Raw genomic sequence first — 26,518 nt, forward strand, 5'->3', positions numbered from 1 at the left:
ATTGCACTGCGGGGTCCCCGTAGTCTTGGGGAGAAGATAGAATTGGGTTGTTGTGACATAGGAAGCCTGGTGGGGGTGCAAACCATGGGCAGTTCATGAATGTGTCTAGCGTGCTGCAGAGTCAATCCGCACGAACCCTCCTGTGCAACATGAGGCTCAGGTCTGGTGAGATGCAAAACTCTGGGAAGTGCCAATATCTAGAGGTTTTCAGGGGAACTGACACTGCAGGCTCTTCCCCAGCCAGCCAGTGTGTCTGTGAAGTGGGAGCAGGAAAAATCCTGTAGCTGCTGTTTACTTTTATACTAAGCAGCTGGTTTATTTAGCCAGGCCTGTGTGCTTTAACCTTTAGCACTGTACATACGTAGGAACCTTACTCAAAGTGATCCAACTTTCAGAGGTACAGAGCTCCTACAGCTCCCACTGAAAGGTCCTGTATGGTAATTAAGCAATCGCTTAGAAGGGATCTTGGGAAGAATTGGGTTTTAAAGTGGGATTAAATTATTATCGTTATTATAATGATCTTGTACAGCACTTTTCATCTGTGGTTTTCAAAGTGTTTTCCAAAGGCAGGATGGTTATCCCTATTTTACAGATGGGGAAACTGAGGCAGAGGGAGGCTAAAGTGACTTGCCCACAGTGAGCCAGCTGGCCAGTTGCAGAGCCAGGATTGGAACCCAGTCCTCTGAATCCCAGTCTTTCTCCATGCGCTATGCCCTACCTAATAACTCAGTCACCTAGGTCTGAAATTCCTGCCTTAACCGCTCAGTGCCTCAGTTTCTCTGTCTCCTCACTTGAGTCACTGGAGCAGTTAGAGACCCTCGGAGAGAAGGTGATCAGTCAAGCGTGTGCTTCTAATCAACTCCACCTTCTGATGAGGTCCGTTGAAATGCAGCGATCTCAGCCCTGGCAGCCTGCCCACACTCTCTGGCGGGCTTTACTGTCATCCACGCCATGTATGGAAGGCACAAAGCGCGCGAAGTGCTCGCTGTCCCTGCTGATTGGCAGGCCTGGGTAGCTAGGCTACATTCCTCTTTATGCTCTGCCAATAGCCTTTGATCCCTGTGATCCAAACGGCTGGAGCCTGGGAAGTCAACGCTCTGTCTTAGCCACTGGGGAATTGCTTTGTTTAATGCTGCCTTCTCCCAGGCATGCCCACCTTTCGTGATCTCCAAGTCCAGCTCCAGAGTGTTTGTGGCCCAAGCTTTGCTACGGGAGCGTGCACTTGGGGGCCTGTTCCCGTCCCGTACGGGGCCGTGTCTCTGGGATTGTGTTTGGCTTCGTTTCCTGGCACGCGACGGCTCGAGTCCTGTTACGCTCAGCGTCAGCACCACTGCTGTCTCGCCTCCCACGAGGGCCATTGTTCTCATGGGCCCTGCTCGCCCGGGGGCAGCTGGATCCATTTTGTGGCTGAACGCCGATGAAAACGCAGCCGTCGCGTTTGGCTCTGAATGGAGTTAGTGAGGAGAGCTGCACCGAGGAACTGGAGGCTAATACTCGCCTACGTCTCCTTCCTCCTTCCCACCCCTCGAAGGACTTCACGCTCACCTCAGCTGCCGTGCGCACCCCTCCCCACCTGAGCTCCCAGTGCAAACCGCCGCCGTTCTGGTTCTGGGCCCAAGAGTCTAACCAACTCCACCTAAGTGCAGGCCAGGGATGTTGCTCCACAGACTTCTGCATTGGGCAGCCCTTGCTCATCCCCAGCCTCAGGAGTCCGAAGGCCTGAAGAGCAGCCAGCTGACCACGCCGGATTTCAAGGAGCAAAGAGGCCACGCACCGGTGCTCAGTGCACCCTCGGGGTTGCCATGCGCAGTACGGACACGTGATTTCGGAATCTTCTAGCCCAGCTATCCTGGAGGCTTTGCGAGCAGGATTGACTCAACCCTGACGTGCTTTCCAGGCTCGCAGCCCGGAACACGGACTTCGCCGGGTGGATCCGTAGATGTGTGCCAGCTGCAACGGCTTCGGTTTGGTTCCCAGAGCTGCTTTTCCTCCCCGCCCTGGGAGTCGAACGAGCATCTGCCGCTCTCCTGGCATGGCTAATCCCTGTGTCTGTCACCACCAGTAGGAGGGATTAGTGGGAAGAACTGCTGCGTAAATCTGCTCGCAGTCTGCAGCGCTTTGCCCCCAGCTCGGGGAGATGATTCTGGGGAGCCTGGGCATCCGTTTGGGAGCCAAAGCCAGCTAGCATGCTGTGCTGGCATCCCTGCTTGGGATGCTAGGAGCCGCTTATAACCAATTGGTTTTCAAAGTCAAACGCTATTTATAACGCCTTAGCTCTCTGTGGTTCCTCTCCTTTTTGTGGGGGGGAGAGGCTGAGGGGAGTGTCCCCGAGCCTAAGGTATTGTTTTATCACACTGTGACTAGAACTCCTGGCTTCTCCTCGCAAGACTGTCTGTGAAGCGTCCTTAGAACGAACTGATCTTGCGTGATGCAGCTTGAACCTCTCTAATCCAGAACTCTAGTCCGGAAACATCCGTTGCCCGCTGAGCATGGGTGTGGCCAAGGTTCCTGCACTCCCGTCAAGTTTAACAGCCACCTCAGTATTCTCAGTGTTCTGTGCTGATCTTTAGCTCTAATTTACCCCTAAATGTCTTCCAACAGCCCAATAAGCAGTGGCCCCCGAGCGGGATGGAAGCGTCGGTAATGGTGCTAGACAATATTGACCTCCCGTGGTCCGGAGCGTTCTCCGGTTTGGAACCGGTCAGGTCCTGAGGGTGCCGGACTAGATTGGCTCAACCTGTAAGAGTGCTCAGGGGTGGAGGGAACATGCTTCATTGCCCACAGAAGTCGGGCAGCATAATTTCCCCTTGCACCATGCTGCCCTGCTGGTGTGCCTCAACTCTGATTGTGAGGGATCTCCTCTAGGCAGTGAGTTGCAAAGGTTAACAAGGGTGATAATAGTGCTACCAGACTTCACCTGCAAAATAGTCCCTAGAGGTTGGACTGAACTTCTTACCTTACCCAGGACACCAGCAAACTGTACTCTCCTCCCACCTCCTCTCATAAATCAGCGTAGGGGCTGTTGGACTGAAAAGCGAGTAGACCAGCAGTTTTCAAATTTTTTTTCTCATGACCTAGTTGAAGCAACTCATTGATGCCTACTGTGACGGCGCGTTGGGGGTCCCCCGTCTCCTGCACCCTGAAATGGCACAAACAGACTGCACCAGCCGGTGGAATAGAGGAAGTTTATTGCCTTTCCAGGATACAGCACAGATGTAATCTGGTCACAGAGCTGGGCTAGGATGCCTCAGGCCCCCTTGAGATGGGGGAGACTGGGCCCCTAAACTCCAGCCCCTTTTCCCTAGGCTGTCTCCTCCATGCTCTCAGACAGCAACTAACTAACCTTCTTCCAGCCCTGCCCCCCAGCCAGGGCAGCATTCCACCTTCCTTTGTTCCTCTCCATGGGGGGTGTCTGGCCCTACTGGTTTGCATAGTGACTCATCCTGTTTCGCTGGGTTGTGGTACCCACGGCAGCCAGTGGGGGTTACCCCAGAGCCAGCAGCATAGAAACCAGCCAGGTACCCCCACTACGTCACACCTACGGCCCAGCATAATTTAACTGGAGTGTGGGCTCCAGGATGGGCCTGAGGATGAGAGCTGTAGGGTGTAGTAGGGGGCTCCAGCTTTGGGGGTATCAGGGCAGTGACAGGAGGGCAGCTAAAGCAGCTTCCTGCCTCTCCTGGCACCGCAGACCATGCTGCATCAGAAGCAGCCAGCAGTAGGTTCTCAGCCAATGGGAGTACCCCTGTGCGCTCTCCCTTCCCCCACAACGTAGGGGCCAGTCCTGTTGCGGCCCCTTCTGGGGTGCAGCACACTCTGCAGTGCCAGGACAGGCAAGTAGCTGCCTTAGCCCCCCCTGCTGGGCACCTGATCCCTCTGCAGCAATGAGACCCGGTGCCTGGCATTCCACCACCCTGTAGTAGGTCACCACCTGTAGTTTGAAAACCACCCTGTGTAGATGATCTGGACTTAACCAGCGTGCACTGCAACGTGTTTGGGGATGGGACATGGGAAGTTGCTGACAGGACTGGACTTTGTCTCCTGCACAGAGTTCCTTGTGATTGGTTACTGAGCAGTCGGCTTTGCATAGCAAAGGCAGCTGCCTGGGAAGAGGCAGAGGGATACAAACAGATGTCACTGGCTCTAAATGTGGGACTCTTTGAGCCATACAGAGCTGGGATTTCAGAGGGAGCTGTGTCGTGCTGATTGGGATATGGGTGGTGATGGGAATCTGTACCTGATTCATTGGAAATACAGTAATTCACTTTAACCAGGTGTGTTTTTGTTTTTAACAGGCGACCGCCAAGACTGCCTTCTTATTCATCTTACCTCAGTACAACATTAGTGTGCCTACAGCAGGTAAGAGCATCCACGCCGTTGCAGCAGCCCTGCATAAAATCTTCCACAGGATCACAGCAGACTCTGCTCTCATCCTCATTACTAAGCAACCACGGCTGAATGGGATAGACTCACATGCCACGCACATACGTGGCATGGGGGATAGTCTCCTAGTAAAAAGCTACTAAAATAATATTTTAGCAGTGAGGGGGTAGCTCAGTTACAGTTTATCGGGGCTGTTAATCCTCATGCATCAGGGCATAAACTTCCCACTAGCGGGGTCAGGAAGAACATTTCTGTCATCACACATGGGGTAGTAGTAATGCCTCTTCTATCTTTCTTCCCCAAAACCAGTTGCCTAAACTAGGCGGGCCCATCGCAGCATAATCTTCCCAAACTATCTTAACATTCAGACAAAAAATAATTTCCTGGTTCTTTTGCACAGGGTATTTTTATTGTCTGCTAAGGAGCATTTGGTGGAAACATTGTGTTGGACTGCATGGGCTATTGGCGTGGTCTAGTTTGGCAATTCCTATAGCCTTTCATTCTTGCTGTAGTCCATTGCTGGGTGCTGATTATTTTCAGGAATAACGGCATTGCGCAATAGGGTTTTTCTTGCGAAAGAAGGGACAATATAGACCGCTCCTTCTGGCGCAAGAGCCTCTTCTGCAAAAAATGGCAGCTCATTAGGTATGCAAATGAGGCTCGGTGAGATTCCATGCTTAGCCTCATTTGCATATTTCTGGCGCAAGAACCCGCCAATGTAGACATAGCCTGAGAGTGTGGGTATAACGAAGGGTAATGAGATGAAAGGGGAAACAGCAGATAATCTTGATTTCACACAGAAGACAACACTGGTAACCATTTTCTCTAGTAAACTAAGTACAAGTTATTAGCAAAGAAAAAGAATTAGAATTATTGAGAGGTTAAAATAAGTAAAACCCATTAAAGGTGAGTCAAAGTTTGTAAATCCAAAATAATAGTGGAGGTGTAATGACCTGGAAGTTTTTCATATGCCTCTCAGGGTTACCCATAGTAACTTTGGGGCTCTTAGTCTTGCTTCTGGAGTACTTCTTTGTGAGTGAGTGTTAGGCAAGTGTTTGCATCACAGCAGGGACTTTATCTTTGTGGACCAAATACAAAGTGAGTTTGTGACTTTCCATTGTCCGGCACAAGGAACCATGCTTTGGAATTAGCAATCTCACATTTCCAAGGCTTCAATTTTGTGTGATGGGTAAATCTAACATAATCACAATGTGATAGCCAGAAACAGTTCTTCATTACTTTTCATGAAGGTTACCCTTTCTAATTTTAAGACATTTTATTCTAGGGTTATCTAATTATCAGTATATATAATGTAACAAGATAGTGACAGGTTATAGGTAAGTGAAGACAATAACATGCTGAACTGTCAGTGTTACAGTGACATTGTCCACTTCTGTTAGAGCTCAAACACCCAATTTAGTCTACATAACATGAATTCTGCCTGTTTAAAAGATTAGCACCTCATTTTTAAAGATACTTAAGTATTGCTTTTCTCAGCATCATAGTGCCTATGTGATTTAGAAGCCTAAATATTTTTTCAAACGGGATTTAGGCACTTAGTCTAAGTCACACCAACTGCTTTTTAAAATCCCTTTAGGTTCATATCTGCGTATTACTGCACCTAAATCCTTTTGGAAATTTGGCCGTAAATTTCCATTGAAGATGTACAGATTGAAGCCAACAGCACAAATGATTTTAGAACATAAGAACTTAAAAATGGCCATAAAGAGTCAGACCATTATGCCCCATATCCTGTCTTCCAAGAGTGACCAGTGCCAGGTGCTTCAAAGGGAAAAAGAAGAGCAAGACAATTATCAACTGATTCTGCCTTTGTCATCCATTCCCGGCATTTGGCAATCAGAAGGTTAGGGTGACCCGGGGGTTGCATCTTTGACCATTTTGGCTAATAACCTTTGATTGGCCTATCCTCCATAACTTTCTCTAATTCTTTTTTGAACACAGTTAATACTTTAGGCCTTGACAATATCCTCTAGCAGTGAGTTCCACAGGTCGACTGTGCATCTCCTGAAAAAGTACTTGATTTTGTTTGTTCCACCTATTAGTTTCTCTGGGTGATCCCTGGTTCTTGTGTCATGTGAAGGGATAAATAACCCTTGCTCACTTTCTCCATTCATGATTTCATAGAGCTTTACATTGCCTCTTAGCTGTCTCTTTGCCAAGCTGAACAGGCCTAGTCTTTTTAGTCTCTCCTCAGAGAGAAGCTATTCTACATTTTTTTTTAAAGCATTTTTGTTGCTTTTTTCTGTACCTTTTCAATTTCTAATGTATCTTTTTAGAGTTGGGGCAAGAAGGGCTGCATGAAGTATTCAAAGTGTGGGTTTACCATGGATTTATATAATGGCATGATAATTACTAACTTATTATCTACACCTTTTCTAATAGCTCATTACTTTGTTAGCTTTTTTTAACTGCTGCTGCACATTGAATGAATGTTTTCAGAGAACTTTCCACAATTACTCCCAAAACTTTCTTCAGTAGCAATAGCTAAGTTAGATCCCATCATTTTGAATGTATAGTTTGGATTCTGTTTATTTTCCCATGTGCATTGCTTTTATTGATCCACACTGGATTTCATCCCCCACTGTTTGCCTAGTCACTCAGTTTGAGATCCCTTTGTCATCAGCTTAACAGCTATCTTGAGTAATTTTTGTGTCATCTGCCAACTTTGCTACCTCATGGTTTTACCCTTTTTTTCCAGATCATTTATGAAGATGTTGATCTGCGCTGGTCCCTATACAGATTCCTTAGGGACATGACTGATTGCCTCTCTCCATTATGAAAATGGACTTTTTATTCTTACTGTTTGTTTCCTGTCTTTTAGCTAGTTACTGATTCATGAGAGAACTTTCTCTCTTATTCCATGACAGCGTACTTTGCTTAAGACCCTTTGGTGAGAGAGCTTTCCAAAGGCTTTCTGAAAGTCCAAGTACACCGTATCCACTGGATCACCCTTGTCCACATGCTTGTGTTATTCCCTCAAAGAAGTCTAATAGATTGGTGAGGCATCATTTCCCTTTACAGAAGTCACATTGGCTTATCCCCAACAAATCATGTTAATTTCTGTCTGATAATTCTGTTCTTTACTATAGTTTCAAAATGTACAAGGTTCTGAACTTAGGCTTACCAGTCTGTAGCTTCTAGGCTGCTCTCTGGAGCCCTTTTTTAAAAATTGGGATTGCATTATCTAGCCTCTTGTCATCTGGTACAGAGGCTGATTAAATTGATACCTTACTTGTCACGGTTTGTAGTTCCGCAGTTTCATATTTGAATTCTTTCAGAACTCTTCAGTGACTGCTGTCTGGTTGTGGGGACTTACTACTGTTTAATTTATCAGCTTGTTTCAAAACCTCCTTTATTGACACCTCCGCATGGGACCGTTCCTCAAAGCATCACCTAAAAGGAATGGCTCAGGTATAGGAATCTCCCTGAGGTCTCTTCTAACCCTGTAATTCTATGATTTAGGAAAGGGCACTCACAAGCCCCAAGGTTGCTAAGCATCTCTCTTCAGCCAAGTACCAAAGCATGATTTCAACCCTTTTCTTTAATACTTTGCTCAGTTAGGGCCCCTCCCAAGTGGTAAATGCAGGTTGCATTAACCAATACTGCAAAACCTGAACTAGAAGCAGTGTTGTGCTTTTCTCAGCATGAACCTGTTCCTCGTTTGGGAGTGTTCCGCACTATCATGCTGTAGTCCTGGTCTTCCCTGCTGATATCACCCCACCCAACAGGAACCTTTCTCTCTAACGCTGCTTTGGCTTTTCAGCACGTTAAATCCCACCCTGCTGAGTCGTGCCCATTTAGTCGTGGGTCGCATCTCATCAGCTGTGCTGCCAGGCCGGCCTGGCTCTAAACCAGGTTTCTTAATCAATAATTCTTAATCAATAATTTTTTTGTATGTGGAACACCAAGTATTTTTTTATTAAGCAAAAAAAAAAAAAAAAAAAGTCGCCTGCCCCTTTAAGGGTGGCCTTTTTGAACTCTTCTCCACAGCACCTCCTGACGGATTTTTTTCTGTGGGTCAGCAGCCCCCGACTCATAAATGGTTCCCCACCCTTAATCTAGGCTGAAGGCCTTTTTGAAAGGACCCAAAAAGAACTAATGCATTGAAGGCACCTGGAGTTGGCAGGGGATAGAATGGATAGCCGCGGAGAGCAGGATGTGAATGGTCCCTCTGTTTAAAGACACAGCCTGAAGCTTTGCGAGGGTGTAGACTCTTGGACTTACTCCCACCTGCAAGTACGACAGCAACTGTATATGGCAAATTCTTTAATACAGAAAAACCAGATCCGTCCTGCCAAGTCCAGGTTTTATACCTCCTCCAAGTGCTGATTCTTCAGCTGGGCAGCAAGCCAGCCATGGTCCTCATGCCATGCTAACTGGGTTTGGCTTTTTGGGTACTCAGAAGAAATGGGCTTTGGCCCTGTCCAGCTGCTCCCTTCTCCCTATCCGGTATTGTGAGCTGGTGACTCTCTTGTGGGGTGAGTGTAAGTTTAGTGGGGGGAGCCTGTGCGTCCCAGTGGGCCGTGTACTCTACTTACTAGCCCGGGGTTTGGGATAAATCGCCAGCAGGGGTGGGAAGAGGGACACAGTCACTTGGACTCTGACTAGTAAGAAGTCACTTCTCTCCCGCTCTTTGAACTGTGACAATCGTGAGCTGTGGAATTAAAACCCTCCCTTTTCAGAGTCCCTTGTCAGGTGTTTCTGACTGTCATGTGGGTGGTATTCCAGAAAACCTACCCCAGTAGCTGGGGGGCCACTCTGTCACCCAGTACGTCCTGGTCACCCACATCTATAATCCCAGCATTCCCTGGGAGAGGCGGTTGGGTCACTCAGCCACATTCTTTCATGACTGTTGCAACCTCCGTTGTAAGACTGGGTGTGGCGCCCGCATCCCCCCCTGTTTGATGATACTTAAAATAACCGAAGGACCAGTCTGGTGCTGGCTGACTTGTGGCCCTCGTTACTATAGTAACTGAGCATCCTTTTTTGATCACTTTTAATGCATTTATCCACCAGCGCCCCCTGTGGCAGCTGCCACCACCCTGCAGCACAGCGCCCCCTAGCACCACACTGAGGTATTAGCGTTAGCATTGACTCAGAAGGGAGAGTGCACCCAAAACCCCAGGAAGGCCTGGGCGATCTAGTGCCCTCGGGTGTGTTTCTAGTCCCATGCGGACAAGGGCACCATTAACAGGGCCTCAGTGTGACATCTCTCAAAAGGAAGGGTGGCCCAGTGGTTAGGCTGCTTGTCTGGGACTCAGGCGGTGGGCTCACATACTGGCTCTGCCAGGCTTCCTGTGTGTCCTTAAGTCACTAGGTCGCTCTGTGCCTCAGTTTCCCCATCAGTACAATGGGGGATAAAAGCCCTGCCCTGCCTCCCAGGGTGTTATGAGAATAAATCCATTGAAGACTGAGGCTGTAGGGAGCTGTACCCTGCCTCAGCTGTGTGTCAATATGGGAGCAGCTTTCCCCGCTGCTGTCCATGCTGGCCCCAGATGAACACAGCCTTCCAGGCTTGGCATCCAGCTTCTTTTTTTAAAAAAAAAATCCACTTGATCTCCCTGCGTGCCTTTAAAACTCAGCCCTGCCCCCCTCTTCGGCCTCGGAAGCCAGTGGCCTCTCCAACCCCAACAGGTGCAATCCGGATGCTTGTGTGTCTTCCCCAGATGGCGAGCTAGTTCACTACCGCTATGGGCTAAAGGACTTGATCACCATCCTCTTCTACGTCTTCATAGCCATCATCCTGCATGCGGTGGTGCAGGACTACGTCCTGGATGTAAGTTCTGCTTCTGCCCTGAGGTAAAAGCCCTGGTGGGCCTCCAGTTAGAGAGTCCTCCGGCCTGTATGTCGACCCTTTGTGGCCACAGCTGGCCTCTGTGTGCTAGCTGCCCTTTATGAGCTGGTTAGTTTGATCGGGGGCGGGGAGGGCGGATGGGGGCGTGTTTCCAGGATTGACATGGTGACTCTCACTTCATGAGGAGGAAGGAGTGGGGGCATTGGAGGGCCAGGAGGGTGAATTGCCCGCCTTGTGGCTTACGTCCTCTTCTTTATTTTTCCTCTAGAAAATCAACAGGCGGCTCCATCTCTCCAAAGTCAAACACAGCAAGTTCAACGAATCAGGGCAGCTGGTAGCATTCCATCTCACCTCCATGATCTGGTGCTTATATGTAGTGGTGACGGTAAGCTATGGCAGAAGGCCCCGCCGAGACTCGGCATGGTCTGGTTCAGGCTTCCCCGTACAGAGCGTGGACTTAGACTGAAGGAGTCTGCAGCAGATACCTGCCCTCATGGGTACTTCAGCATTCCCTCTGCTGGATAAGCGGCGAGGAGTCCTGTGGCACCTTATAGACTAACTGAAGTGTAGGAGCATAAGCTTTCGTGGGCAAAGACCCACTTCGTCAGATGTGCATCTGACGAAGTGGGTCTTTGCCCACGAAAGCTTATGCTCCTACACTTCAGTTAGTCTATAAGGTGCCACAGGACTCCTCGCCGCTTCTGCAGATTAACACAGCTACCCCTCTGATCCTCTGCTGGATGATATCCGTGCATGCTGGTTTGATGCAGGCACTGCCCATGCTTTCATTGGTAGGAATCACTTCCAAGTTACTGCCTGTGAAAGGTCAGGCAACCAGACTCCAGAGCAGCACGTACAGTGGAGGGTTTTCCTGTCTCTGTACTGCTTGGCAAGCTGGACTTAGTCTCGGTCAGAATTAGGGGGTGGCGCAGCAGACAGGAAACTTCTGTGTCCATTTCACTGAGCTGAAAACAGAGGCTCGAATGAGTTCAATTTGAGAGTGAACCATGTAGTCACCGTGGCAGCCCCTGTGCTGTTTGTTTTGGTTTTAAATTTGATTGATTTGAAGCCGTCTCCGGACTCGAAGTTGTCACTGTGACCTGACTCTGAATTGACAAGGCAAAAAAATCATGATGATAACTACTTGGCTCTTCTCTAGCACTTTGTGTGCATTGGGAGCTAGTCCTAATGAAGCTGCGCTGTAGAAGCTGCTGTAGGGAGCGTTGGAGGAATCTTGGCACCGAAGGCAGGCTAAGAGACCGTTTGGGATGAGCACACGAGCTGGGTGTTTCTGCAAAACCTGTCCGTAGCAAGGCACTACTGCTGCCATTTAAACTGTCACTTGGATTCACAGTCGGAACTGAAGTGAATGGGACAATTCTTCCCTCTCAGCTCCCGTTTCAGGCTGCCAGCGGATTCAGGCAGACGTCAGCACGTCCGTTTACACATGGTTCACATTTTCAAGAGGGTGTGTGGGTTTTTTTTTTTTTTTTTTTTTTTTTTTTTTTTTTTTTTTTTCAAGCAGGAAAGCTAAAGATAGAGGGTAAAGATTTGCCATGGGCTACAATGGCACCGGTTCTATGGCTTAGATTCTGGAGCAGAGTTCTGTGACGGGGGAGACTCGGGCAAAACCCGTGATCGTGGAATTGGATAGTACACTGGGCCAAACTTTACAATCCCTTGGCAGCCTGCTCTCTCCCCCTCTCTGGGAAGCCTGTTGTTCAGGCTTTCTGCCCTGTGAGGCCCCTTTATTCAAGAGGAGAAGGCTGGAAATGTTCAACCAATCGAGAAGTCAACACATGGCGCTGTATAGCCAACAAAGCTACTGCAGGGAGCAGCCAGGGGTAGGGCTGTCTGAGTGCATTTTCGCAAGAGCAGGTCTCTTAACCCAGGTTACCAAAGCCCTGGAATGAGCAGCGAGAAGGGGATAAACTCTGCTAAACGCTGTTAAGGTTGCTGAACTCCAGGCGTCTCGGTGCCAATTGCTATTCCACTCACATTCTGATTCTGAGCCGGGGGAGCAGCATAACATAAAAGACTGGAGCTGCCAGGAGACGTCAACATTCATGGAAATGTAAACTGTGACTTTCCATTGAATTTGGACCAGTGTGCTGGGGGAGGGGCTACATAGGGCCACGCTATTGTACAAGCATGCTGTAAAATGTGGGTCTAAAGCATTAACCAGTGCCCCACATCCGTGTCCTCCTTGCAGCTCCTCCTCCCCCCCCCCATCCCAAATGAAGCTTATGTAATTTCAGCTTCAGTGCCCGAGAACATAAAACGCAGTGGACAAAAGTCAGGCAAGGCAAAAGTTAAGGATTTTCCTGGCAAAGCTCACTCAGCTGTGTGTGTAGAGGGGAGGTGTTTCTGGATTGCTCTTAAATACGTGCGTTAATACATGTGCCGTATCGAAAGCTTCATGCAAAGAATTGAAAGGGCGCTAACACTTACTGCAGTGAATTACCGCTTTACTAGCTGTCTTTAAAACTCTCACGTTCCCAGAGGCTGGAGTGCCCCAGTGCTGGATAGTAACTGGCCATTCACTGTCATAAATGACATGTGACATCATCCCATCTGTGAATAATCCAACCCTCCATCTACAGCGCCTGCCCCAGCATCCACGCACCCACGTCCATCCCAGCTGGCCAACAGCTGTGTGTCGTCTTCCCTGCTGACTCTTGTCCCAACTCCACATCCAGCATGGAATTAGCTGTGTCACTCTTGTTTGAGTGCTTCATTGCTGCAGTCTACTCGTTCCCCATTCCCCAGCACCATCCTGCGTCTGACAGCTCAGCTAACCAGGAATAGCAGGAGGGTGGACCGGGAGAAGCCCCTGCATCTGGACCCTCCTCCCCAGCTGGAGCACCGGAGGGCGAGGCAAGCCCCTGACCCCTCTCCCTGGCAGGAGCGGTGGTGGGTGGGGCAAGCTGCTGACCCCCTCCACCCCACGAGTGCCAGGTGGGGCAAGTCCCTGTGCCCCAACCTCATTTCTCCAGCAGGAGTGTGGGGTGGGATGGGGGAACTGCAGGTGGAAGAGGGGAAGGACCCCCATTTGCTTTGGCCCAGAGCCCCATAAAATTGTGATCTGCCTCTGCCTGGAGGAACTGAAATGGGCCCCCAGACAGTCCTCCTATTCCTGGAGCTAGCTGCTTGCTCCCACCCACTGCCGAATCTCAATACATCCCCCTCACTCCTCCTCCTATTCCTCTGCCTCCCCCACCCCTCATCTGCAGAGAGATTCCGCCCTCCTACCTCTGACTGGGGGCTGCAGCCTCCTCTGTAAACATCCCGCTGCTGCTGTGCCAGGAAGCCCGGAGGGGCGGGCCAGCTGACTGAAAGAGGCTTCTGAGCTGTCTAGCTCTGTGCTTTGTCCCCCAGCCAGCCCCTCTCTCTGCCCGCAGCTCAGGATCCAGGGCAGTTTTGCAAAGAAGATGCTGTCACTGAGGGCGAATCAGGCCCTGGCTGCATGTTTCGCCTCCGGATCCCAACTTCAGATTGGCACCGTATGGAATCAGCACCGTGATGTTGGTCTGCAGGGTGCTGGGATGTACCGCTAGTCTCCTGAGCTCTCCTGAAGGGAGGGGGAGTTGTTGGAAGAAGCCTTCCCTTTTGTTTGGGAGTGTGGCCTTGTCTACACCGCGAGAAAGCTCAGAATAGTTAATGTGCACCAGCCACTCTGCCCTAACTCACGGGGTAGACACTCTTACTCCGCACTAACAGAGCCTCGGTGCACTTCAGCTTAATACACTTCCAAAATGCCTGGTAGGAGTGTCCGAGTGAGGTAGCTAGAGCACTTGTAAAATCACACCCTAGCTTAGGGCACACTAGGTAAACCTAAGTCAATGTGGATTCCGTGCAAAGGTGCTGCATTAAACGAGCACTTAAGTTTGCAGAGCAAAGCACTGAAAATCAATCTGAGAATGTCCAAGTGCTGGTTTCCTGCACAGCCGTGATTATGTATGTGTATATTCGTGGCGCCTCGGAGCCACAGTCAAGGGCCGGGAATCCGGACCCCGCTGGGCGAGGCACTGTGCAAACACAGATGGAAAAGAGGGTCCCTGTCCCAAAGTGCTTACAGTCGAAGACAAGTGACTATGGATGGATACAGGCAGGGAGGGGAGCACAAGGAAACGCTGAGATAAAACTCCCCTTATGGGCTTATGATGAGTTTTAATTACAGGGTCATATCCTGTCCTGTTACTTCTGCCAGGCCATTCAGCGTGCTGTCTGGATGGTGTGTAATGTTAACAGGCAGAATTGAACTTGGGACTTCTGGAGCTTAGTGCGTGAGCCTCTACCACATGAGCTAAAAGCCAGCTGGCTCTTGGCTAAGACCTCTCTGCAAGTGGTCTCAGTCCCAGGAGGTAGAACAGTGCACCACATCTACAAGGTGTGTGGGTAACAGGTGCAGGGAGTAGCCAGGAGTGGGTTGGCCGAGTGCCCTTTATGGCTTGGTGGAATCAAAATGCATTTTCACTGGATCCCAAAAGGGCAAATGTGACCGTCCTTGAACTCCCAGTTTTCTGCCCTTTCCCACAGAGAGAGAAGCAGGGGAAGGAGGCGGCAACAGTTTCGTAGCAACAGAAAACACCCCCGGGTTCAAAACTGGCCTCTCTCTCTCTCTCTCTCTCTCTCTCTCTGCTTGATCTTTTTTCAGTTCCTTTCAGATAGAGAGCAGACCTGGAAGGGTGCAGCCTCATTGTGGGGGCAAAATTGTAGTCAGCTGTGAGAGCCTAGTCGAAAGGCATTGTTTTCACAACCTTACCGCTGGCCGTATGTCATGCTCTTCAGCTTGGGATAGAATAATTACAGCAGCTCTGAGAGGATCCAGCCTCCGGGCCCCTTGGTTTCTTGTTGTTTACATGGCATTAACAGGCGTGGCTGAAATTAGTGTTGAAGTGGGTAACCCAAAAACCAACAAGTGCTGATGGTTTCCTTTGCTGAGAACTTGCCTCTCCTCTTCTCTTGCAGGAAGGATACTTATCAGACCCGAGGAGCTGGTGGGAAAATTACCCTCATGTTTTTCTCCCGTAAGCCTGCTGTTCTTCACCGGACCACTTCCGTCCTCTTTTTAGGTTTATGGGAGGACGTAGCTTGGGAGCCAGTGTCATGTGAATGGGCAGCATTTATCCTTCTGTGTGTTTTCAAAGCACTGGTGACCCCGCTTCCCTCTCCCCTGCTGGGCTTGCCAGTCAACCCTGCTTTCTACCAAGGTCGCAGCGGAGAGAGGGAGACATTTGAATTCAAAGAGTGAGGGGGGCATTTTGTGATCAGCGTGTGGCTGCCCTTCTGGCCTGGAACTTGAGCGGCCTGGGTTCGATCCCCAATGACTTTGGGCAAGTCATGTTACTGCTCTGTGCCTCAGTTTCCCATCTGTGAAATGAGGGGTGGTAATTCTTGTCTCCTCGTAGGGATGCTGGAATAATGACTTTGGGAAGGTGTGTGAGGCCCAGGCAGAAAGAGGGTGCTCCAGTCAGTGAATAGCCAATATCTGGTAACACGGGGCTCAGAAATTCAGGGGTGATCTGTACCCTCATTAGGAGGCTAAGTGGGGCAGAGGAGTTGGGGACCTGCCCAGCCAGGCAGGGGCAAAGCTGGACTTAGAAGTTACAAGGTTCCTGGCTCCCACTCCCGTGCTGAATCCCCTGTATGAGCTCTGTGGAGTTGCATGCGGGAATCCCTGGGTGGAATTTCCTGGCCTGTGCTACACAAGAGGTCGGCCCAGGAGACCACAATGGCCCTTCTAGCCTTGAAATCTGTGATTTTAGATTGTTCTAGCCCAGGAATCCTGGATCCGGTGAATGATTAAACCTGGATATTTGGCTCTTCCTTCCTAGATGCACACTCTGCGAGTGGGGTACCCCGTTCCTAATGTGAGCTGCAAAACAGTTGGGAGAGGAGTGCTCTGTAATGCAGCACAAATGGCATTCGTGCCAAATTCATAGTGCGTCTCAGTCAGCCAGACTTACCAGCAAACACCCAATGTTGCATTTTGGTTGCTGGCAAATTCTTCTCTCTTGTCCCGGGGGTGCCGCATCGATTATCTCTTGAAAAGCAGTAACCTCGGTACCTCTTTGCCTGAGGCTTTAGGCCAGATGCGTCTTTCCCAATCCTCAAAGAAGAGATTAAAAACCCGACCTTCATCTCCCCGATTGTCTGGGACCAGCTGCTCCTTGCAGGCTCTCTGGCTTGGCCCAAGGCATCCTTATCCCCGGGAAAATCAGCAGGGGACATGCCTCCTCCAGAGTTAATCTGAGTTAATTGGTGTAGGAGATCAGGCAGCATTCTCTTCCCCTCCCCCTGTCTGTACACCAGCTGGGACTGGGGTAGCTAGTTTGATTTCCAGGGGTCCTCTCTGGGCATGTGCTTTCTGCTCAGAGGAGGTGATGCCCTGTGGCAGGCCATGGTGGGGGAATATTTACACACAGTCTGGAGCTTGGTTTGCCCTCCACGCTTTCACCCGTCCTGTCCTTGCATTTCAGGTTCCAAGTGAAGTTTTTCTATCTTTGCCAGCTAGCATACTGGCTGCATGCGCTTCCCGAGCTGTACTTCCAGAAGGTGCGCAAGGTGAGTGCCCCCCGGCCATGCTGCAAGCTTTGCAAAGGGGGTCTTGTCTGGTGGACCCACCGCCGGTGGATTAGCAGTAGCTTTGAGAAGCAGAATGCCAGAGATGGCTGCGTATGTGGAACTTGGGGAGGATTGTGAGGCCAATGAAAGCCCCAGCAGCTTCATGTGCCCTTTCGACGTACCATCAGCGAGCTTGGAAGCTGGCATAGGGGTCCCTGCCATTACGTTGCCTTTACATTTGACCAATGAGGTGGAATCTTCACAGCCATGGGATGACTTGGCATGTCAATGGGGAACGCTCCACAAAATCCGCAGGAGCAGGGAGAGCCCTGGACTTCCTGTCATGCTTCGCTGCTCTATGTTGTGCACCACTCCGTCGGCCATGTGAAGAAGCTTAATGTGAAATCTTTGTTCCCTTGCCAGGAGGAGATTCCTCGTCAGCTGAAGTACATCAGCCTCTACCTGCTGCACATAGCTGCGGCATACCTCTTAAAGTGAGTCTTCCACACTTGCTCTACGGAGCCTACCAAGGTTCTCGGCAGCTGGAATAATGGGAAAATCCTGGTTTTCAGCAGGCGGGTGCTCGGTGCTTGCTGAAGATCAAGTCCCTGGAAGGGCGCTTGGGTTGGGCAGCCAAAATCATGAGGCATTCCAAAAATCTTGGCCCACACGCTGAGAGCTAAGTAAAGGTGATTTATGAGCCAACGATCAAGGCAACTGTTGATTAGCAGAACTGCCAGCTACACTGTGTTATTGAAGCCAACAGGTTCCAAATAGGAGAATAGCTATTTTTAGCAATGAGGCTATTGTCTAGTCACATCAGCTAGGACAGATGACATGTCAGCGCCTAATATTTCCAGAGCATCATGCAACACAAACATTAGCTGAAGCTGTCAGCCCGGGGCTGGGAGGGATGATCACCTTTGGTGTCAGGAAAGTTTCTCCAGGGCTGCTGTTGCAGTTAGGCAAACGTTCTAAAACTTTCATATACCCTCCTGGGAAGCATGCAGCTTATGTGAGAGGCAGCAAGTTCAGTGGTTAGCATGTTGGTCCACAATTCAAGAGACTTCTGTTTCTCTTCCCAGTTCTGCTACTGAGCTCTGCAGGGACAGTGGGCGCTGTGCCTCAGTTTCCCCTTAAGCAGTGTCTTATCTATTTGATTATAACCTGTTTGGGGCAGCTTCGTGTGGGTCCTAGGCCCAACACAACAGGGTCCTGATTTTGATTGGCGCGTGTAATCTGCAGAACAGACACTTAGTAGTAGTAATAAGGCAGGTCGCTGTCTGGAGCTCAGGTCTGTTCCAACACAGCAACGCCTGTCTTTTCTCTCCCTAGCCTAACCCGCCTGGGGCTCATCCTCTTGCTGCTGCAGTACTTTGCTGAATTCTTCTTCCACGTGGCCCAGCTCTTCTACTTCACGGACGAGAACAACCAGAAGCTGTAAGTGCATCGAGCTGAGGGGAAAGATTCCCCCGGCCGGCCAGGGCTGTCAGTACAAGGGGTTTAGGGGAGTGAGTCTGTCTTCTTCAGAATGGATCTGCAAGTGGAGCAGTCACCTGGGGTGGGGGACAATTGCAGGTGCTGCCGTTCCTGACTAGCCGGTTGAGGTGGGCAAGGAGATCCTCACAGCACAGGCATTCGAGGCCATGTTAACGTCCAGGCTTGATTTAGTGGACTTAGTAAGAATAACAGATTGGCGCAGCCTGCTAAAGGCCTGGGATCTTGTGTCTTCCTGTACTGTGGTGTGCAGTTGAGGAGGGAGTGTGGTCTAGTGGATAGAGCCCTGCCCTGTGCAACAAGAGACGTGGGTTCTCTTCTTTGCCCTGCTTCCTGAGAGCTATTGGGCTAATCACATCCTTTCCTGTGCCTCTGTTTACCTTCCCACCCTTTGTCTGTCCAGATTGTAAACTCATCAAGTCTGTCTCTCACAGAGGGTATGTCTAGATTACATGGCTCCGTCGACAGAGCCATGTAGATGAGTTTACTAGACATAGGGAAATGAAGCGGCATTTTAAATAATCGCTGCTTCATTTACATCAAAATGGCCGCCGCGCTGTGCCGATCAGCTGTTTGGCGGCACAGCGGGGCAGTCTGGATGCTCTGCGGCCGACAACGGAAGCCTTTGTCGACCGCTCCGTTATGCTTCGTGAAATGAGGCTTACTGGAGCGGTCAACAAAGGCTTCCGTTGTTGACGGCGGAGTGTCCACACTGCCCCGCTGTGCTGCCAAATAGCTGATCAGCACAGCGCGGCGGCTGTTTTGATGTAAATGAAGCAGTGATTATTTAAATCGCCGCTTCATTTTCCTACGTCTAGTAAACTCATCTACGTGGCTCTGTCGACGAAGCCATGTAGTCTAGACATACCCTGAGTGTACGTGCAGGTATAAAAAGCTACCGGGTTGGAATGCCCTTTTATGCTCCTGTTGCAGTGGGGTGAATGACCAGCAACAGGCATCAGAGAATCAGGCCCGGAGGCCCCTGGGCCTGGAATGATCTATTCCTTCGTGCCAGCTGTGGGCAAATGTGCTGAGACTGCACACAGGCACACAGTGAGGGGTTGCTCTGGAGTGGAAGGTGGACCTTGGAAGAACGTAGGGACTGAAGCTCTGTCCATCCCGTTCAGCACAGGCCCCAGCCGACCTGCCCCCATGTGACTTGCCGGGGCCATCTCACACGTGGCCTGTTCTGACCATGATATCCCTGCTGAGGCTCAGGAAGGGAGGTGGCTGGAACAGTGGTTTTCGTGGTGTAGGACTCTTAGACTGAAAGAACCCCTCTCCACCACAGTTAAACCCTGTGAAAAATGGGTCCCCAGGAACCACATGCTGCTCCTGGACATTGTGAGGCAGTTTTCTGGCCTGAGCATGTCTCCCGACCCCTGGGTGTGCACCCCCACCGCAGACGGAGGCTCGGCCCAGTGACACCCCCCATTTGAATTCACACAGGTTTAATGCCTGGGCCGTGGTGTTCGTGGTCGCCCGGCTCTTCACCCTCACCCTTTCCGTGCTGGTCATCGGCTTTGGGCTGTCTCGGGTGGAGAATCAGGTGTTCGAACCTGAGAAGGGAAACTTCAACAGTCTGCTTTTCAGGTAAGACATGGCCACATGCTGCTCCATCCCTTCCTCCCCGTAGGCTGAACTGCTCTGCGGAGTGGCTTAGCGTGTGCTCACGTAGTCAGGAAGGAGCCTGTCAAAATCAGAATACTAGGGCTGGAAGAGACCTCAGGAGTCATTGAGTCCAGCCCCCTGCCCAACTAAAGTCAACCCCAACTAAACCATCCCAGCCAGGGCTCTGTCAAGCCGAGACTTAAAAACCTGTAGCGATGGAAATTCCACCGCTTCCCTAGGGAACCCATTGCAGTGCTTCCCCACCCTCCTAGTGAAATAGTTTTTCCCAATATCCAACCTAGACCTCCCCCACTGTAACATGTGACCATTGCTCCTTGTTCTGCCATTCATCACTACCGAGAACAGCCTCGCTCCATCCTCTTTGGAGCCTCCCTTCAGGAAGTTGCAGGCTGCTATCAAATCCCCCCTCACTCTTCTCTTCTGCAGACTAAACAAACCCAAATCCCTCTCCTCATAGATCATGCGCTCCAGCCCTCTAATAATTTTGGTCGCCCTCTGCTGGACTCTCTCCAGTGCGTCCACAACCTTTCTATAGCGGGGGGCCAGAACTGGACACAATACCCCAGATAAAAGCGAAAGCAGTCGTCATGCCCGCGTTTGTGTTCTCAACCCCTGTGGTCCCATTTGGCTCCAAGGGTGTCAAAATCCATCTGTCTTCTGGTTGGGATTTCTCCTGTATCAAGGATTATGTAGATGCAGCACAGGCCTGGGTGAACAAGCTGGGTGCCCAGCTGCCTTGAGGCTAAGCAAAATCCTAGGCGCTGCACTGTGAAGACAAGAATAATCCTTGATATGAAGAGAGCCTCTGAGCAGATCTGTTCTTCAAGGAGGCATTGACATACAGTCCCTTTTCCATCGTACTTCTGTCTGGCCATGTCTTCCCTCCCATTGCCTGGGGAACATGGTTTTCTCTGCAGGTTTTCTCTGACATCTGGATGTCCTGAAGGATGCACTGTTGCTCAAAAAGCAGATTGGGGCTTGGTGCAGAACTGTTTGGGTGAGGTGGTTTGCTTGTGCGGTGCAGGAGTTCGGATGAGAAGACCCTAGCGGTCCCTCCTGGCCTGAGAGTGTCTGTCTGAATAACCACTGGGATTCTGGGAATGAGGGAAAAACCTTTCGGAGTTCAGTTTCCCTTTGCGCATTTGTCAGTGTTTTGTATGCCGCTGTGTCCCCTGCATAGCCCCCAGCCAGGACGGGCAGATGCTGCTTTGCGGAAGCGTGATTGTACCCAAACACAAACGGGCAGTGGCACTCAGGGCAGGGTTGGCACCTGGAACAGGTACTCCCACCCCTCAGGTGACCTCCCAGGACAGGTATGCCGGCTCTGCGGAGCATCGAGAAGGCTGTGGTCCTGGGGGGCAAAGAGCCGTTTACTGGGCGGGGGTTGGATTTGGGAGTGGCCGGTTTCAGCCTCTCAGCTCTGTTCTCAGCCTCCCGCCTCTCTGCCCTCTCCCTGCCAGGATGTTCGTGCTGCTCCTGGTGTGCCTCTTCCAGGCCTTGATGATGTGGCACTTCATCCGCTTCCAGCTGCGGCGCTGGCGGGAATACTGGAACGAGCAGAGCGCCAGGCAGAGAGCTGCTGCCGCCCTCCCCAAGCAGCAGTCCAAACCCATCAAAAGGGAGACAGGTGAGTGCCAGGGCAGGGCGCTGAGAGCGGGGCCGTGTGGGGCTGAGCTAGGGGGCAAGATGTAAGGGCCCAAGCTGCTGTCGGGTCCCTTGCTCTGCCTGAGGGGGAGCAGTAACAGCCAGGCGCCATCAGGGCCCCAGCCCTGTCCTGTCCAGCAGCATCGTGCCCCCAAAGTCGTGCTCAGGAGTAACTGACTGTTCTGCGACGCAGCCCCGGCCAAGTGGGACCACGGCACAAGGCGGAAGGCCTGCCGGGCACTCCCGTCCCCTGAGGGGATGGCAGTTCACAACCCTTGTGCTGAGCGGGGGCTAAGACCTCACGCTCTTCAAAGCCGGTCGGGTCCCTGACACGCTGTGCTCCCCGCCCCCAGGTTACCACGAAAACGGAGTGGTGAAAGCCGAGAACGGAACCTCCCCGCGCACCAAGAAGCTCAAGTCTCCCTAGGGCCGAAGGCTCTTCTGCCAGGGAGGAAGGCGAGAGACCAGGACTAAGCGCCAGCCCCTCCCTCCACCACCGCAGTGGCTTGGAAACGTTTCCTCTTCCCATGGTCTCTCCCCTTCCCCCGCCGAACCATTTGCAATAAAACCAAAAAAGCCCCGCGTCACACGGCCTGTAGGAGGCAGGCTCAAACCTCCCCCACCCCCCGGTCCGTTTTATCGTCAATCAGCGTGCAATGTTTTCCCCTGTTACAAATGCACTGTAGAAAGGTTCCAGCCAAAGGATCCCTTTTTCCTCTGCCCTCTTGGCACTGCTCTACATCGGTGGGGGGCAGGCAGCTGCTTTAAGGCGCTGCGTGCCCTAGGGCCTTGAGGGTAGAGGTTCGGGGAGCCGTGCTCTTTGTGTGGGGTGCCCTCTTGGCTGCCCAGGGTGGCTGTCGGGGGTGGTGTCCGTGGGTGGGTCCGCCACGCCTGGAGTTCTTGGGAGAATTGCAGGGCAACCTTGTAGCCAGCCTGCCCAATGGGATTTCAGAGGCGCATCCGTTCTGGATCAGGCCTGTCGCGTCAGGGCACAGGGAGGCGATCTCAGAGGTGCTGGGATTGTGGCAAGTGGCAGCCATGGTGGTCTGCGGTGAGAGGAAAGCTCTTCCCACGCTGGCGGATCGGCCCTGGTGGCTTTCGTGGCTTAGCCCAGTTCTGCCCACCTCTCTCTTGGCACCGTGACTGGGCCCTGTCTCTGGCCGGGTAATTCTTGGTGCCTTACTCACGATGCTGTCACCCGGCTCAGGCCAAGCTCAGCAGAGGAGGTGTGAGCCCTGAGACCCCACCTCCCCACTAGCAGGTCAGCCCTGGTCCCACGCCTCGCTGCTCCTGCGGGATGTGCCGCTTTACCTCACCCGACTGCTGGCTGACCCCTGTGGCGCTGTGCGCGGGTAGCACTCATGCTGCATGCAGGAGCGCAAACGCCCCGTCACCTGTCAGTAATGGGGCCTTTCACCTCAGGCCTCAACCCTGCCCTGGGCTGGCCCTGCTCCCTGTAGCCACCAGCTTCTGTCTCTCAGCTTCGCAGGCCTTGTACCTCCTAGGCGACGGGTTAGTTTGGGGATCCAGCCCCCTGCCTCCCTTCTTGGGCTGGGCGGGAATAGCAGAGAGCAGCCTGTGGAAGCGGGAGTGCCTCTCACCCGATCCATGCTACCCCCCCGCCCCAGCTGGTGGATGGGATCGTCTCCGATCTACCTCAGAGGCTGCCTCTCTCGTACGCCCAGGCTCCCTGGGGACCCCGTGTTGGCTGGAGGAGGAGACGTGGGGGGGATGGGTCGAGCACCTGAGAGCCCGCTGACTTTGTCCGCTGCCTGGGAACAGCATCCCCCACCCTCTTCCGAGTGGGTGAAGCCGTCCCACTTGCATTGCTGTTCCAATGCGGTCAGGACTGGCAGCAGAGGTATCCCTCTCTGTGGAAGGTCTCTATCGCCAGACTTTGCCCTTGGTGTGTTTCGGTGCAGTAAGGTGATTTAGCGCTTCCTTCCCGCTTCCCTCGCGGCAAAGCTGGCTCGGCTGATCGGTAGCATTTCCCTGTGGCTGAGCATGGAGAGGAGAGGCAGGGAGTCCCAGGGGTGAAGTGTCCTGGAATCCGGGCCCTTCCTTCCTAGCTGGGGTGAGAGGCACAGGCCAGAATAACCCAACCAGGATGTGCCCGGCTTGTGTTGTGCTGCTCTCTGTGATCTTTTTGGAAGGGACAGTGGCTCTTGCTCGCCTCCTGCCGGTTTGTTTGTTTTTTGAGTGGTGAGAGGAACTGGTGGCTATGCTGCTTGCACAGAAGTTGAGTCCTCTCTGCACCTGTTCTGTCTCCCCCACTGGTAGCCCGTGCTGGAGAGAGAAAACCTGGAGGCAGCTGGTCAGATCCTGTTCCTCCCTGTCCCCCATGAGCTTTGACTGTCAAATGAGGGTCACTAGCTGGCATCTCCCAATGATCCTCCTCCTGCTCTCCCAATATCTCGGAGCAGAGTACCAGGGAACTGCCCCTCCTTAGCCCTGGCTGGATAGGTGCCTAGCAAAGCCAGCACTTGGGCAGAGGGAGTTCTATGATCGGAGGAGCAGCAGGTCAGGTGGGAAAGGAAGATGAGCCCGGCGAGCGAGACAGCTGAGACATGAGCTCTTGGCACCTGGGCCTACCATCCTTCTCCCCGTCCTTGGCCACTCCCAGCCACCACGGGACGGCTGCGCCCGCCAGAGAGGGGCTGCTCCCAGATCTCTCCAGAGCGATCGCTGGCATCGCTCCTCTGACGTCCGTGACTTACTGCAGCCCAGGGGCTGAGCCTCCCCGTTACAAGGAGGCTGAGTAAGAGCCAAAGAAACCAGGGTGCTGAATGGTTCCTGCCCTGCTCCAGGCAGCCTTTCCTCTGGCACAAGCCTGCCAGGCCGTGAAAGGACTCAGTGTTCTCTGTGTACCAAGTGCCTTACGTTGCAGTATCGTCTGCGCTCTTCCCTGTGCACTGCCTCGCTGGCTCCGTGCTCTCTCGCGCTGTGTGTGCGAAGGCCCGATGCGCGTTACCGGTCTGCCCTGGCCTGTGGAGGCGCTGGGAAAAGGGACAGGTCACGATGAAAGTTACCCCACATGGTGCCTGCCTTACTGAGTTGCAGATTAGTTCCTTCCTTACTGGCTAATCTTCCCCCCACCCCCACTCCCCACCTTTCCTTTTTCTGCCTAGCTCAGTTGGCCCTGCAGTGAAGCCCCACTGGCTGCCGCACCACAGGCCTTGCGTGGGTCAATTGTCACTCGAAGGACTCTTCCCCTGCTCCTTCCCAGTACAGTAACTCTTGCTCCTCTCTGTTCCGGTGCACGTGCCGCTCCTGAGGCAGCTCTCCTTGCATTTCCTAGCAAACCAAAATGTCTTCTCTCTCCTGAAGAACCCCCTTCTGGTAGAGATGGGTTCTCTTCTTTCCCAGTCTCCAGTGTTAACTCTTTCATTGCCCAATCCACGTACGAAGGTGCAGAGGGCCAGGGAAAGGGAAGATCAACTTCTCAAAGGGGTCCTCTTCTTGGGCCCCATCTTGCAAAGTGCTGCACATCTTCTGCAACAGTTTGTGCCCCCCCCCCATTGGCTAGAGGGCTGAGGGTACCCAGGATCATGCAGAATTGGATTCAGTGTTATAACTACTCCACTCCCTACTGGGTTGTGCAATAACCCACCTGGATCACAGTCGCTCCTGTAGGGCTTGCATCCATCACCTAACCCTGGGAGGGGGTAGGTCCCTGAGATGAGGTCAAGTTGTAAGAATACTTGCATGGAGCACAGAATGCCTCCTAACCTGAGCTAGGGCAAAGTCTCTTGAGAATCAGCAGTTCTCCCTCTCTCCTTATCCCACAGGGATCTCAGAGAAGTGGATGTTGGGGGAGAATGTAGCATTTTGCAGATCAGTATCTTTTTAAAAGCTTGTTGAATGACTCTTCCTTGCTCAATGGGGCATTAAAGTTTGTATTTTTGTAGGATGACTTTTTCCTACCTATCATGCACAGGTGTCGTGAAGAAGGAATAGGTTTCTCCCTGGTTCTTATATTAAGTGTAGGATGGTCTCTCTCCAGAACTAGTCATGAAGTCTGTAAATGGGTTGTCTTCATTCCAGTGGACTGGTTACAGTTCTGTCTGGCTGTGGAGTAGTCCTGTCGATGGAATCTACAGCTAGAGCTGGCTTCTGTCTATAGCAGATGGTGCCTACAGTTGTCCGACTGCACAGCAATAATGGACTCTTTTTGAAACGTTTGAGTGCATAACATATGGCTTGAATTGGCCATCTTTATATTGACATTATAAACTGGGTCGCTCAGTCCCCCTAAGTTGTGTGTTTACTTCTTGCCAGACAGAGGAAAGAACAAAAGACACAAAATTTGGGTGGGTGCATGTATCTGTCTTTTTCACCTGTTTAAATTCTGTGGACCAAACTTCAACAAAGAAACTCAAGGAAAATTCTGTTCTTCCATATTTATGCTTTAGTGCAAATGTTTTCTCTTCCTTTTTCATGTGTGGTTTTTTAAATTTGTTTTGGTTGGGAGGGAGGGGTTTGAGTTGGATTTTTTTTTTTTTTTTGGATAACCATTTCAAACTTTTTCTCCCACATGTTTTTAGTCTTCCCTTATCGTTTAAAAACTAAACAATTTTGTATGGAATTTTTTTTTTGTTAAATGGCTTTTGTGAACAAACTTTCAACAAAGATATTTTCTGAAATAACTAAATAAAAGGCATAGAATCATCGACGAGGTGTGTGTTTCCTCCATTCATTAGTCCCTCAGCCCTATGGGTTGCTATGTGAGCGCTCCCAAAGCACGTCGGGACAGACCCACCAGGTATGGCAGAGGTAGGTGCCATTTGCTCCTCTCCCATACACGACACATCTGCAGGTGGCTAGCTCTGTGCATAGCTTGGACCTCTTATGTGCTTTGGGCTCAGGCCGGGTATGGGGGAAGTGTTTCCTGCCCATCATGCTGAGGGAGCAAATGAGGACCGAAGGGCAATTCAACAATCCTATGGCTCGCGGCACCAGTGCCCTATGCGAAAGGCCGCT

The 26,518-nt window shown here is 51.6% G+C and overlaps 1 protein-coding gene across 3 annotated transcripts in view; it reads left to right on the forward strand.

The window, feature by feature from the left end:
• TRAM2 (translocation associated membrane protein 2) overlaps positions 1–26,210 on the forward strand; it is a 54,849-nt gene extending 28,639 nt beyond the window's left edge. For 2 of the 3 annotated variants that reach the window (XM_006137043.4, XM_075923336.1), the window contains exons 2-11: positions 4,296–4,359; positions 10,071–10,180; positions 10,467–10,583; positions 15,170–15,228; positions 16,681–16,765; positions 17,189–17,259; positions 18,101–18,205; positions 19,712–19,855; positions 21,355–21,521; positions 21,892–26,210. In XM_006137043.4, coding sequence (XP_006137105.2) covers positions 4,296–4,359; positions 10,071–10,180; positions 10,467–10,583; positions 15,170–15,228; positions 16,681–16,765; positions 17,189–17,259; positions 18,101–18,205; positions 19,712–19,855; positions 21,355–21,521; positions 21,892–21,965 — 996 coding nt within the window. In that variant the 3' untranslated portion in view covers positions 21,966–26,210. Of the gene's footprint in view, positions 1–4,295; positions 4,360–7,147; positions 7,816–10,070; positions 10,181–10,466; positions 10,584–15,169; positions 15,229–16,680; positions 16,766–17,188; positions 17,260–18,100; positions 18,206–19,711; positions 19,856–21,354; positions 21,522–21,891 lie in introns of those variants that run through there. The other variant, XM_075923337.1, reaches the window with a different exon arrangement.
• Positions 26,211–26,518: the final 308 nt, after the last annotated feature.

Source organism: Pelodiscus sinensis, chromosome 3 (assembly GCF_049634645.1).
Source record: "Pelodiscus sinensis isolate JC-2024 chromosome 3, ASM4963464v1, whole genome shotgun sequence".
Classification (NCBI taxonomy): domain Eukaryota; kingdom Metazoa; phylum Chordata; order Testudines; family Trionychidae; genus Pelodiscus; species Pelodiscus sinensis.